Below are 13,321 nucleotides of genomic sequence, written 5' to 3' on the forward strand. Positions count from 1 at the left end.
TAACTGTCCCATTGTACTGGGCCCTGGTGAAGCCTAACGGGAGTGTTGTGTCCAATTCTTGGTGCCACACTTTAGAAAAGATGTGAACAAATTGGAGAGAGACCAGAGGAGAGCAATAAAAATTATAAAAGGTTTAAAATATCTGAACTATGAGGAAAGTTTTAAAAAAACTGGGCATGTTTAGTCTTGAGAAAAGAAGACTGAGGGTGGACTTGATAACAGTCTTTGAATATGTTAAGGGCTGTTATAACAAGGACTGTAATCAATTGTTCTCCATGTCCACTAGTGGTAGGATAATGAGTAATAAGCTTAATTCGCAGTAAAGGAGATTTAGGTTCCTTATTAGGAAAACTTCCTAATTATAAGAATAGTGAAGGACTGGAATAGGCTTCAAAGGGAGGTTGTGGTTTTTAAGAACAGGTTTTAAAGAATAGGTTGGTCAAACACCTATCGGAGATGGTCTGTGTTTACCTGCTCCTGCCTCAGTGCAGGGGGCTGGACTCGATGCATTCTCGATGTCCCTTCCAACCCTATAGTTCTATGATTCTATGCCCATACCTACAAAACAACACTACATTTTTGTTCCTGTTATTGCCTGTTGAAAAGCACTAACGGTAGCTTGAGATGTCTTATGTATTTCCTGCCATTCGTGCTTCTGTTCTGACAGCCGATAAATAAAATTCACACATGTGGTTTTGTTTACATAGGATGTCCCTGGTGGCATTTCCAAGGCTCAGCATTTGGAGGTGGCAGTGGGAATGGCTAAAATAAATAAATAAATCAAATAAAGCAGCAGCAAGCAGCAGCAGTAGTACTGGCATGAGCTGAACAATGTTCTAATGGTTCCCTGAGGTGCTGCAGAAATTTCTCATTTCAAGCAGTGAAGCTGATGCAATTTGGTGCAGTTTTAAACTGCATTTTGCCTATGGATCAGCCTCTGAATTACTATGCAAATATGGATAATAGGGGCATGAACAAAGGGGGACAAGCAGGGGCATGGGCCCTGAGGCCACAGCGGGGGCACAGAGCTCCTCCGGCCCCGGAGCCATGGTGGGGGCACAGAGGTCCTGTGGCCCCGGGGCCGTGGTGGGGAGAATGAGCTCCTCCGGCCCCGGGGCCTCAGTGGGAGCTGACAGCTCCTCTGCCCCAGCCGGGGCACAGAACGTGCCTCTCCAAAAGCAGTTAAATTTCAATTCCTGTGTGCACTCCTCATAATAGACATGATGCAAACAGATGCAGTAGCTCGTTCTGCCCCTCAAGGGGCCTTGCTCTTATTTGTTATCTTTTACAATGGAAAATTAGGAAGGGAGGTAGCTGCCCCCTATGATGTCCCAGTGGGCATGTCTGTAAATGTCAATTATTTCCCTGCAGCAGTGTGATTTGGTTTCTCTACAGATCAAATACAAATACCATGTAGGATTTTGGGTGGCTGGTGGTTGTTGGCCAGGCAGTAAACACCATAATCTTTTCATTAAAATAATAAAGGAAGTGGGATGGTCCTTTGATTAAGTCTTTTGTCTCAGCAGTCAATTCCACACAGAGCTCAACCACTTGCTGTCTGGCTGGCTGGGAACTGGCCAAGTGAGCAGTATGAAAGTCTCGGTGTAGAGAGAGTTTAAGTATTGGTCATCAAATGTGGCACCATTGAAAAACGCAGTTAAACAGTCTGCCTTTTGCTGATTCTGCTTAATGGACAATTTATTGTGTGGGCTAAGTGGGATGGTGGAAGAAATGGATTCTGTCAGTTTCCACTAATCTTAAGTTGACTTGTTTCAGTCTTGCTAAGAGAACTGATGAGAAATGCTGCAGATATGCATTTGATGATGACTTTCCCTATTTCTAGAGCAGGGGTGGGCAAACTTTTTGGCCTGAGGGCCACATCTGGATATGGAAATTGTATGGCGGGCCATGAATGCCCGGTGGGGGAGGGGGACTCTGTGGGGTGTAGCATGGAAGGGCTCTATAAGGGATATTACCAAGTGGGGGCAGGGAGGACTCATGGGGTGTGGCGCAGGGAAGAGAGCTCTACAGGGGCGGTACCGGGGACTCCTAGGGGTCTTGCTGGCAGTGACACCAAGGCAGCCGTACCAGGCACCACCATGGGCGGAGGCACCCTAGCTGGGACGAGTGTGGCCCTGGGCAGATTCGAGGCTCTCGAGGGTGGGGCCGTAGGAGACCGGGAGGGGATTGGGTGCGCAGCAGCGTGGGGGGGCGCTGCCACGTAGGGGTGGGGTTCTGATCCTGGAAACAGCACGGTGAAGTCGTGCCTGCACAGTATGGCTCTGCATGCTGGAAGATGGTGCTCATCAAGGGAATTATGAGTTGGGGACTGGGGAGCACCAGGCAGGGCAAGCCCCTGACCCCGCTCCCCAGCGGGAGGAGCGGGACAAGCCCCCGACCCCACTCCCCAGTGGGAGCTCGAGGGCCAGATAAAAACATCTGCTGGGCCGGGAAGTGGCCCGCAGGCTGTAGTTTGCCCACCCCTGTTCTAGAGTCACAAAAAAAGTTGTTGTAGCTCGATGTGAGACTTGATCTTGGACTGGGACCACTACAAAAGCAGTTGCATTAACATGGACATCGTCTGTAAGGGGCAATGGAAAAAGAAGTCTCAAGAATTTAGCCCCTTGTTCTCAAACAGAATAGCTCCTGAGACAGGTGAAAGGAATGAGAAACATGCCAGGACAGAGCTGCTCAGACCTTAAATATCCCTATTATATAGCTCCACCCTGTTTACTTCCAAATCTCTAGGGACTTTTGAATTAACTAAGTAGAGTCCTAATAAAGCAGAGTTATACAAATTTGGCATGGCAGTATAATGAATGAGTGGCAAAGTTTAGGAAATAATAAGAAAGTTATAGAACTATTCAGAAGCCTAGAGGAAAGGAGAACAGGTGGAGTTCATTGGTGATTGGACAGAGTGAGGCTTGTGTAGGTAGTAGGGGCAAAGCGTTGTCTGTCATTGGAAGAAGAAAAGAGGGGAGTGCATGTAGCTGAAAATAATAAGGGATTATTATTTAGAAACTTCTGAAAGTTGGATCAAGCAGCAAGACAGAAGAGACTGGTGCCCGTCTCAAAAATTCTTCTGATTCTTCAAGATCAAATGTACTACTGGATGAAACTTTGTCTATTGAAATGGAAGAGCAAAACAGTAACGATCCTGCAAAATATACCAGCAATGAAATGTTAAAAGTTTTCAAGTAGCTCTTAAACATCAGCTTCATTCAGGAACAATCTCGGATCCTCTTGGTACCAAAAGAATGGCAAAGATTACTCAGGATTATTCCCTGAAGTAAAATGCAATGCAAAAACTTAACTTTGAGGAAACTAAAAGTTTCTTTTATACTAACGCATCTCATTCAATGTAGCACAAACTGAGCATCTGAAAGAAACGATTGATGCCCCAGCTTCTCAATGACTCTTGGTGGCACTCTAAGGAACATTGTGTTTCTGCATTTGCATTCAACTTTGCACTGGGCAAAAGGAAGATTTTAATCAGAACACATCATTCATTTTATACAACAAGGGTTTTCAGGAGCAGCAGTAATTGAATAAAAGAAAATAAAGAAGTTTTGGGGAGATTTGAGAGATTACAGGTGACTGACGCTAGTGTCCAGTGTAAGTGGAAATTTGGCTTGATGTAATTAACAAAGAACTGGTATCACACAAATGCAAAATTTTAAAAATGGGCCAGAGAAGCTATGAATCTTTTCCATTACTTAGCCAGCATCACTGATCCCAAATGCAAAAGTCAGAGATTGAACCCCAAAAGGAAGAAACATGGCAATTGTCAATGTTGTCAATTCTCATGATTTTATTGCAAGTCTTGCCATATTTGGAATTTTTCTTAAAGACCCAGCTCCTGAAGTCTTGTAATAATGTAAGAATCTCACTTTTTTAAAGTTAAGTCTCTAGCCCTCACAACTGAGGAGAAAAGCTAGAAAAAGTCACCTCCCCTAAAAGCTCAAAAACTAGAAGGTAAATAAAAAAGCTCAAATTTTATTTTTTTTTTAATTTCAATCGTATTATTTTTGAACTATTATAATACTGATATACTATAAACTAAAATTCTTTCCTTCTCTTCTAAAATTGAAGATCCATATTTCTACACTAAATTTATGTTTGCAAAGAACTTTGTGTTTTAGTCCATTATGCCAATATGGTGACAAATTGTGGAAGTAAAATACCAGAAGATAGGACAATTGATTTCAGAATGTTGAAGGGACCATTGTGATCATCTAGTCTGACGTCCTGCTTAACACAGGCCATAGAACTTCCAGGAATTAATTCCTGTTTCAAGTCCAATAGCTCTGGTTGAACTAGAGCATATCTTTAGGAAAACATCCAATCTTGATTTAAAGACTTCCAGTGACTGAGAATCTACCACAACCATTTTCCTCTGTACAGTACATTTACACTCTGCTCCAGTACATTTGGATGGTTTGGTCAAAACTTGATACCTATTAAGGTGCTAAAAAGTAAATAAAACTGGTAAAAATGTATGGTATTTAAGGGCAGATACAAAAGCATGGTAGGGCTATTATTGTATTCTCATATTTTACTTACAGAATTGCAAGCTTTATGTTTTTGATAATGTGTTTGCCACATTTGAGCAATAAATATGCTTATGAACTGAATCATGTAGGGTGTTTTCTGTGTTTCATTTTATAAAACCTCCATGACTCTCTTCAATTTTTTCCACTGGGATTTTTGAGTGGTCTTTTTTCCAGAAAAAAAGTTTTTTTTATTTGGGGGAGGGGGAGAGGGAGTACAACACCCTTGTGCTATATCAGTATGGTGAATTACTCAGTCACTCCTTGCTAATGGGGGACTAATGCATTTATGTGAGATTGTTTTCTACTTTTTAAAAATAAAGTGTACCCTGCGTTTTTCTACGTGAAACAAAGGAAACTTTCCCAGCAAAGGAAAAGTGCACATTTTTAAAGTCAGCCTGAAGTACGGTATAGATCTCTGTCTCTAGACACCGTCTGTGGGAGTTGTCATGAAATACTGCTTTGCTCTCGAGGTTGGTGGTATAATCATAAAATCTGAAGAAAATCCATTTTTCTGTAAGTACTTTTTTAAAAGAACAGCTCTTCTCTGAAAAATGACTGCATGAGAATAGCATGTTCTTACTCAGAGCAGCTAACCATCACCTCAGCTTATGTTACTGGCAAATATATTTTTGGACTGCTTTTTAGGTTTGGACTACTTTTTACTGCTATTAACACAGCACACCTAACATTGCAATGGGAGAGCAAGCTGAATTCTAGCATGGGCTTACTCATCAGCAACAGAATTGTTAAATGAGTGAAAAATGCAGGGCCATATTTTGCCTTAAGTTACACCACTCTAACTCCATTGAACACAATGGGATTGCATAGAAACATCACTTTGGAGCCAGTAGAATTGCTGTGACAGGAACTTATCCTAATTATAGAATCTTTATTATTAAATACATTAGGGAAATAACATAGCTTTATTTTCAGCTCTCTGGTTGAGTTAGCAAGGCGGGCAGATTGAAGAGAATCTTAAATCGGAGCCTTGTTTTTAAGAAACCCCATCCCTTTTAGTATTTGTGGTAGGGTTTATATTTTACCACTGCTGGAGCCACACTTGGAGGCCAGTACTGATACTCAATGTGACATCCAATGAAGTGAGCTGTAGCTCATGAAAGCTTATGCTCAAATAAATTTGTTAGTCTCTAAGGTGCCACAAGTACTCCTTTTCTTTTTGCGAATACAGACTAACACGGCTGCTATTCTGAAACCTGACAAAATACATAGTTTTCTAAACTTTGAGTATTTTCTACCAAAATGTGATTTGTCTTTTAGCAAAAATCTATCCATTTTCTTTTTAAAACATGGTTTAAAATCTTGTAAGTGAATTTATCGTTTGTGGGAGGTGTGGGATTGACAACCCGCGAAACCAAACTCCTTCTATTATACATAAAGCAAGTATAGAATTAATTATCACACATATCTCAAGAGCACTTATAACCATAATATCCAAGCATGGACAGAGGCAGTGCAAACTCTCCCACTCTACCCTATGTATTGGACCAACCTCCTGACATGAAAAGTGAAAAATAGTAGTCTGGTCTCCATGCACATTTGCTTCTTTGGTGGGATTGCTACCACAAAGATGCAATCAGCACTCATTGTGATGCTGGTTTTTCTGCAGATGACCTGAGAATGCTGGGAAATGGGTTCTGCCCATTTGAGATCCTATATATATATGACTGTGCCCAGAGGGTTTGTTTCAAGTCTTACTGTACATAACCTGGTTCTTCTCTGTTAGGTCTTGTAATACCATGAAAGTCCAAGTAGTCAAATAGTTATGGGTCTGTTACAGGAGTGGGTGGGTGAGGTTCTGTGGTCTGCACTGTGCAGGAGGTCAGAATAGATGATCATGATGGTCCCTACTGGCCTTAAAGTCTATGAGAAGAAGACAACATACTAAGAGACTCTCCATACTTTTTTAAATTGTTGTTTATACATATTGTGGAAAACAACTGATCACTACTATCAGGGTATTATCTAAGCACCTGATGCTCAAGCTATTATTAGCATGTGCATAAAGTACATTTGCCACGATCTTTGCTGTGGTTAGGGGTCCATATGTCAGATTTTTGTCAGATTTTTGTCTTTGAAAATATTTAAACTTACACCCACTCACTTTTCTGAGGTTAAACATCTTAAGTAAATCGTTTCTTTTCTTGTCTGAAGGGAAGCCAACCAACCTCTGAGAACCTGACTACATATACTGATCAGTGCAAACATAAGGGGATCTCTGAGGTATAACAAATAGATAGTAGTGAGTCATTAACTAGCTGTGGTTATAGATTATTGAGTTTCAGAACCTGTTTTGGTGCTTGTTTTACAATTGTACCCTGGTTATTGAACTTGAGATATGTTGGCATGACTGTAAATCTTTGAAATAGTTAAATCTTCGGTGCAGAATTCCTTTGAACGTAAGAGAACCCCTCTCAAAAGCCTGGTATTTGATATATTAGTGCCAGAGGTTAACATTTCTTAAAGCTAATTTCAAATACAACCACCACATCAGAATTCCTGCTTGACTCCTGCACCAACAAAAGCTGTTCTCTCTTACTGGCAGTGGCAGATCTAAGCACAGTGGTAGAAGCAGCTCTACTCACTCCTCCCCTTTTCAGAAGAATTTAAGTTTTCATTTTTAAACAGAAAATAAGTTTCTTACTTTTCTGGTTACAAAGAAAAACCTTCCATGGCAGAACCAATGCATTGTTTCTTGCCTGAGTATGCAGCCAAGCAGACTGAAACAATAGCTCTGAGTGGCATGAACTGCCCTCGTGCTTTTCAGTGGGTGCTAATTCTGAAGCCAAGTGGCAGCTTACAAATCTGAGGTCTTTTAAAAGTAAATATTCAAACAGCTTGGGGGAAAAATCCATTATATCCAGATAGGGGAAATAAGTCACTGGCTTCAACAAGTCAGCAAAACACTTAAGGCTTTCCCTGCAAGCTCCACACATGTGACAGGGTGTAGTGTCTCAAGCAAACACTGTAATCCTGTTACAGAAAGTTTTCCAGGATATTATTAGTATTGGCTGTTTGCTAGTTGTTTGGGAAGATTTAGGATGATGAACTATCTCCTTCATAGAAATAAATCACTTTATATACACAATACGTTTAGTCTTTAAAATCAGTTAATTTCTTTTTTTTTCGCCCAGGTGTTGCTGCTTTGGACTCCAGTGTTTCTGGGAAGATTGGTTTGCGTGCCGTTGTATATTATTTCTGCACTACAGTCATAGCTGTAATTCTAGGTAATATCCTACACTGTAGCCTTTAGAAACCTTAAAATATTATGTAACTAGAAGTTTACAGTATCATGCAAATACTGAATTTTCACTGCTAACATGGAGATTGAGTCGATTCTCAGTGGTCCAACATCTAAAGTTGGGTAAGATCTTTCTATGGGGCCTGTGACAAACCTGTAATGAATATGGGGATTTCAAGAAAGAATCTAAAGGCCTGATCCTATACCTCTGAAATAAGTGGGAGTTTTGCTTTGGATTTCAGTTCCGGGACTCTCTGCCCAGGTAAAGTTTAATTATCAGCATGATGTAATTGACTAAACAGCAATCTGCCTTTTTGCAGGCCAGACAAAAATGCACATAGAATCTTCTTCAACCAGAGTCCAAAAAGCAAAGTTATAAATTGAGACTTGTTTCAGCCACAGTTCATAGTGTGACTCACCTCCCCAGGGAGTAAGAAATCCTGCTGCTTCCCTTCTCAGCTCCTTCCCTCTTCCCAGAGCGTTTCCCACTCTCTCCTTCTCACTGCCAGGTTCACTCCTGCCTTCCTGCAGCACAGCCCTCTTATAGTCCACTAGTTCTATACAGCAGCTCAGCCCAGCCACCTTGAAATTCCCTGCACTCAGGGAAGGCAGCAGTAGCCCTTCTTCTTGATCCAGGGGAGAGAATTAACCCCCTATATGCCAGCTTCTCTGTAGAGTCAAACACAAGATCAAATTATGGGCCCAGATATCTCCCATTTATGGGAATAGTGTAAATTCATGTAAAGGCAGAATTTTGCTCCAAGAATGACCCATTTGCACATGAAAAAGCTACTTAACAGTTGGAAAAAACGGAAGTGTAGATGGATGAGCCTGATTCATCCCTAGCAAAACTTCACTGGTGTCAAATACCAGGATAAATTTGGCCTGTGACTTGCACAGCTTAGGATAATACTTTATTTAGTTTAAATATGTGTGTGAGGAACTTTCAATGAATAAATGCAAACCAATATTAAATACAGAATAAATTGGGAGTTGCCAGCTCCTGCTTTAGAATTTCTATTTCTGAGGGGAGTTTACACAAAGTTAGTTCTGCCTGTATCAATAAAAGTAATTCATTGACAGGGGTGTTGAGGGATCACAGACCTACAATTTGATTTATTTTTGTTCATTTATTTTGAACAATAAGGAATACCATGACAAGGGCTTAGCTTTTCTTATATCACAGTAACAATGCCTGATCCTGATCTCACTGAAGTCAATGGAAGTTTGTCATTGACTTCACTGTGAGCAAGACCAGGCCCTATGTTTACAGATATTTTTTGTTCTGTCTGTTTCTGAAACCTAGTCTTGTGTGAACCTAATGCTCTAGGCTATCTTTACAAAAGTAAATTCAGCTCTGTGGATTCATGGAATGAGGCAACCCTATTATCATCTGAAAACTAGTCATGAAAACTAGCTGTGTGAAGAAAAATTAGACCAGTTCTTGAAAACATCACAACAGGAAAAAGCAACCATTTGCTCTTAAAGTAATTGCTCTTGGTGAACATTTTATATATATAATTGTTTTGAATAGATAATATACACAAGAAGAATAATGTCAGAAGGGTCTAACTCTATCACTAGCATCATAGAACTGCCACTGACCAGACAAGTCTCTATTCTATTGGGAGAACCTACTCTTTAAGGATTCCAACTACGTGTATTTCTCTTGATTACAGGGATTGTGCTAGTTGTGACCATCAAACCTGGGGTATCTCAGAAAGTTGATGAAATTGACAGAACGGGCAGCACCCCTGAAGTCACGACAGTGGATGCCATGCTAGATCTGATTAGGTGAGTTTTTCAGCTTCCCTACTCTTGCTTCAAAAGGTTAAAGATAAATGCAATGATTAAAGTGCATAACATACAAATGCTTCACAATATCATTTGGAAGAGTAAGGATACAGAAAAAACCCTATGTTCCCAAAGGTTGGATAAATGATCACATAGCTTAAGATGGATTCATACAAAACAGCTTTGTAAAATACCCTTTTGCCAACACTAGCACCTGCCTGGGTTGCTTTTGCAAATGAGGTTGTGTACATGAGACACTTCCGATTGTAACTCACCCAAGGTTCCTGCATCAACATTGCCCCTGCAGTTTATTTCCTCTGCCTCCAATGCAAACAATGTTACACTTATTGTCTTAGTATGCGAAGAGTATCCAAAAAAGACAGGTCAAAAGGCTAGTTGCCCCGTGGCAACTCTGGAATTCTGTTTCCTAGAGCACAGAAGACTGCATAGTGTAGCTGTGCTGTGCTTTCTCTTCTCAATAAAGGAAGGAAGGTAACAGATACACTGCATGTATATTTCCTCTGCTTGCCTAGTCTACTGGTTTGCTGTGTCATCTGGTTTCAAAGCAATCTGGTTACTTCCCTTCCCTGACCATGGTACTGACAACGATGGATAAATGAAGTGGTTAGGAAAAAACCAGCAAGGTGAAGTATGTACAAAAGACCTGAGCTACTGGGCTCCCCAATAAAATTTTTCATCCCTGGCATCAGCTGAATAATATGTAATTTGTTGAGAGGAATGCAGACATCAGACCAATGGGCTTCTTTCCCAGTAATGGCTCAGTAATTATAAAAATGTTTTATGGCTTCTCACCTCACCCCCACAATTACAGTTAGTCCTTGCTCAAAATCCCTTACATCTGTGGATGCTTTTCTTTCTATGGCATTTTTGCTTAATTGCTAATGTAAAAATCAACAGCTGAACAGCTAAGATAGGTGTTCTCATGACATTTCACTATCAAAGAAACCAAAAACTGGCTGATGATTACAGCAAATCTTTATTGGCATGATATTCATAAAATCTCTGTCCCTCCCCCACCATCCTCACAGCTCACAAGGAGGTCTGTGTGATACCAAAACCACCATAGTTCATACTGGTGCCTCTGTGTCCCCCACCCCATAGCCTCTGACATTCCCACTCTCTGTTCCCCTTCACTTTGCAAAGCAGGAGCAGCAGGTGGATGGAAAAAACCATCTCTCCCTATTGCAGCATAGCTGCAGCAGAAGCACTCAGCTAGGCTCCACGTGCTCAGCCACGCTGGAAAACTTAAGGTGGCCTGTTGCTCGCCACTTCGGCAATGTATGTGATCATGTAGGCCTGGCGTGTACAGTGATTCTGTGAATGCACAAGAGGAACATATGCAGGTTTAGAAAAAGTAATTGAATTACTTTTATTTTAGATAATTGTCCAGTTTTAGTCTCAATCTGATGACTACCCTTCTCATAAACCACCATGACCTAAAAGTTACGATGGTGATCTAAAATTCTGCTACTATGAATTATAGCAACTTTTGCATCTCAACTGGTTTTAAGGGCCAAATCCTGATGTCCTGGTTCTGGTTTCACCCAGTCCACACTTGTGCAGACTGCCCAAGACTTTAAAGGAATTTTGCCTGACTAAGAATCTGAAAAATAAAGAGAGGATTTTAAGGATGATTTGGAAGGGATATAAACCCTCATGCTTCAGGGCACGGGTCAACCTCTACATAATGGGGTCAGGAAGAAACTTTCCATCAGGGCAGGTTATCCCATAATTGCTCACTACAAAGTTTCTTGCCACTTCCTTTGACGCATCTGGCACTGGCCACTGTCTGAGACAAGCAACTGGATTACATTGACCTCTGGTTTGATCCAGCATCGTGATTTCTGTGTTCCTAATTTTTTCATTAAATGAAAATGGTTCTTGATGTTGGAACATGTGGGAATCTTCCAACAGCCAAGATTCATTTCGGAATCCAGGCTTATAACAAAAAACCTGTTCCCCCCACCACAATGTTAATAAACATCATTCCTCTTCCTGCACGTCTCTGCCCGATACATGGTGAACTATATAAAAATGAGTTTAGACTCATTACTATACTCCTCCTGCAAATGAGGGAGACAGCACAGCATAGAAGAAGGATCCTGTATCTGTTCATCAATTTAAATGTCAAATACTGAAATGTGACCCTGGAATTCCACATTAAACAGCCACCTGAGCATTATAAATCCTGAAGCTTTGTCTTGGCCAGTGCTTTAAAGTTGACAGTGATACATTCAGCACTGTTTGGGAAGAGTGATTGTGTACAGCAGCAATACACCCCATTCTGTTTTTCGACTAGCTGGTTATTTTATTTTGGAAAATAGATTGTTTTTAGTATGTCATAACATTGTAAAGCCTTTATTTAACAGGAATATGTTCCCAGAAAACCTCGTCCAGGCTTGTTTTCAACAGGTAAGGTCAAATATTTTTTGTTGTTGTTGCAGTTTTTATTCCCACCTATGCAGTTCTTCTTATTTCCAAGTCCCGAGGATGTTCCCTTGCATTGCAATGTGGTAGGAATTAGTTATGAAAAATCAGGGTGGCTCTTGCGCAGCATTGAGACAAATGGTCTAGTGGAAAACATTATATTGTTAAAAAATCTCATTTTCCTTTCCACTGAAATAGACTTTATATTGCTAGCTCAAAAAAATGTATTCATCCCTCCCAAGGCCCACTGCTTTGGGAAATAGAAGAAGAACCAAAGCAATATGTGAGCATAAAGTTTGCTCTTCAGAGATAATGGATAGGTAGAGGTGTGATAATTTTGTAATGATCTGATTGCCTTGTTCTTACAGTTCCATTGAGAAAATCTTTAGACTCTTCCTCTGTCTGATGAAATCTGCATGCACACACCCCTAACTTGTCCCCTACACACCCCAAACATCTCTCTCAAATCTGCTGTAGATGGTTGGAACTGATGTCTGGGTGTCTACTCTGCATGATAAACACAGATTATAGCTGAAAGATCTCTCTTGAAAAAGAATGAGACCTAGAAGAGTTAAGGTTTTTATTGGTGCTACAGCAGAGATAAAAAGATCCATTCACCCTACAGTCTTGTTCCTGATTCATTCACATCTAAAACTGGGGAAAAGACCTTTGAGAAAATTCACAAATATATTTGTTGTACCTCATGATGTCATCTGCTTCCCTTTTTTTGCCTTCCTCAACAGTTGCCTACCAGAGTTATTGTGGGGCAATAAAACTCACCTAATACAGACCTAAACTTTTCCCAAGAAAAGATGTTAATCTTTCTCTACAAAATAGTGTGTGTTCCGTATGTTTAAGTGTTTACAGCAGTAGTAAATTTGTATATATATTTTAAAGGACAAATCCTGCTTCTTGCACCAGTCTTGCGAAAGGCTTCCCTGCAGGACTAGAGGGGAAGGAACCCATCTTTGTACCCTCATGGCTACATCATCTCCCCTGTGGAGTATATGTTCTCCACCAGCGAATGCGGAATAGCTGGTGGAGCTACAGAGTTGCTCTGGATCCATCTTCACTACCAACCTCTCAACAGTGACTCTCAGAAATTCCTCTTTTGAACATCTACACCCGCATATTGCAGCTCTCTTGTGCTGGGTTCAGGAATCCTGCTCCGTCCCCACAGAACTGCACAAGTTCCACACGGTGCACCAGAACAGTGGGGAGCAGAATTTGCATGATAGTATCTGTGTATGAGTGAGCCCCTTTCCAG

At 40.8% G+C, this 13,321-nt stretch overlaps 2 protein-coding genes across 4 annotated transcripts in view; one reads left to right on the forward strand and one right to left on the reverse strand.

Annotated features, from left to right (window-relative positions):
• SPATA6L (spermatogenesis associated 6 like) overlaps window positions 1-13,321 on the reverse strand; it is a 141,325-nt gene that overhangs the window by 46,883 nt on the left and 81,121 nt on the right. The gene's annotated exons all lie outside the window — the stretch shown is intronic.
• Window positions 1-13,321, forward strand: part of SLC1A1 (solute carrier family 1 member 1) — a 74,215-nt gene that overhangs the window by 38,937 nt on the left and 21,957 nt on the right. The window contains exons 3-5 of the mRNA XM_074953308.1: window positions 7,706-7,798; window positions 9,492-9,606; window positions 11,997-12,039. Coding sequence (XP_074809409.1) covers window positions 7,706-7,798; window positions 9,492-9,606; window positions 11,997-12,039 — 251 coding nt within the window. The remainder of the gene's footprint in view (window positions 1-7,705; window positions 7,799-9,491; window positions 9,607-11,996; window positions 12,040-13,321) is intronic.

Source organism: Natator depressus, chromosome 5, assembly GCF_965152275.1.
Source record: "Natator depressus isolate rNatDep1 chromosome 5, rNatDep2.hap1, whole genome shotgun sequence".
NCBI lineage: Eukaryota > Metazoa > Chordata > Testudines > Cheloniidae > Natator > Natator depressus.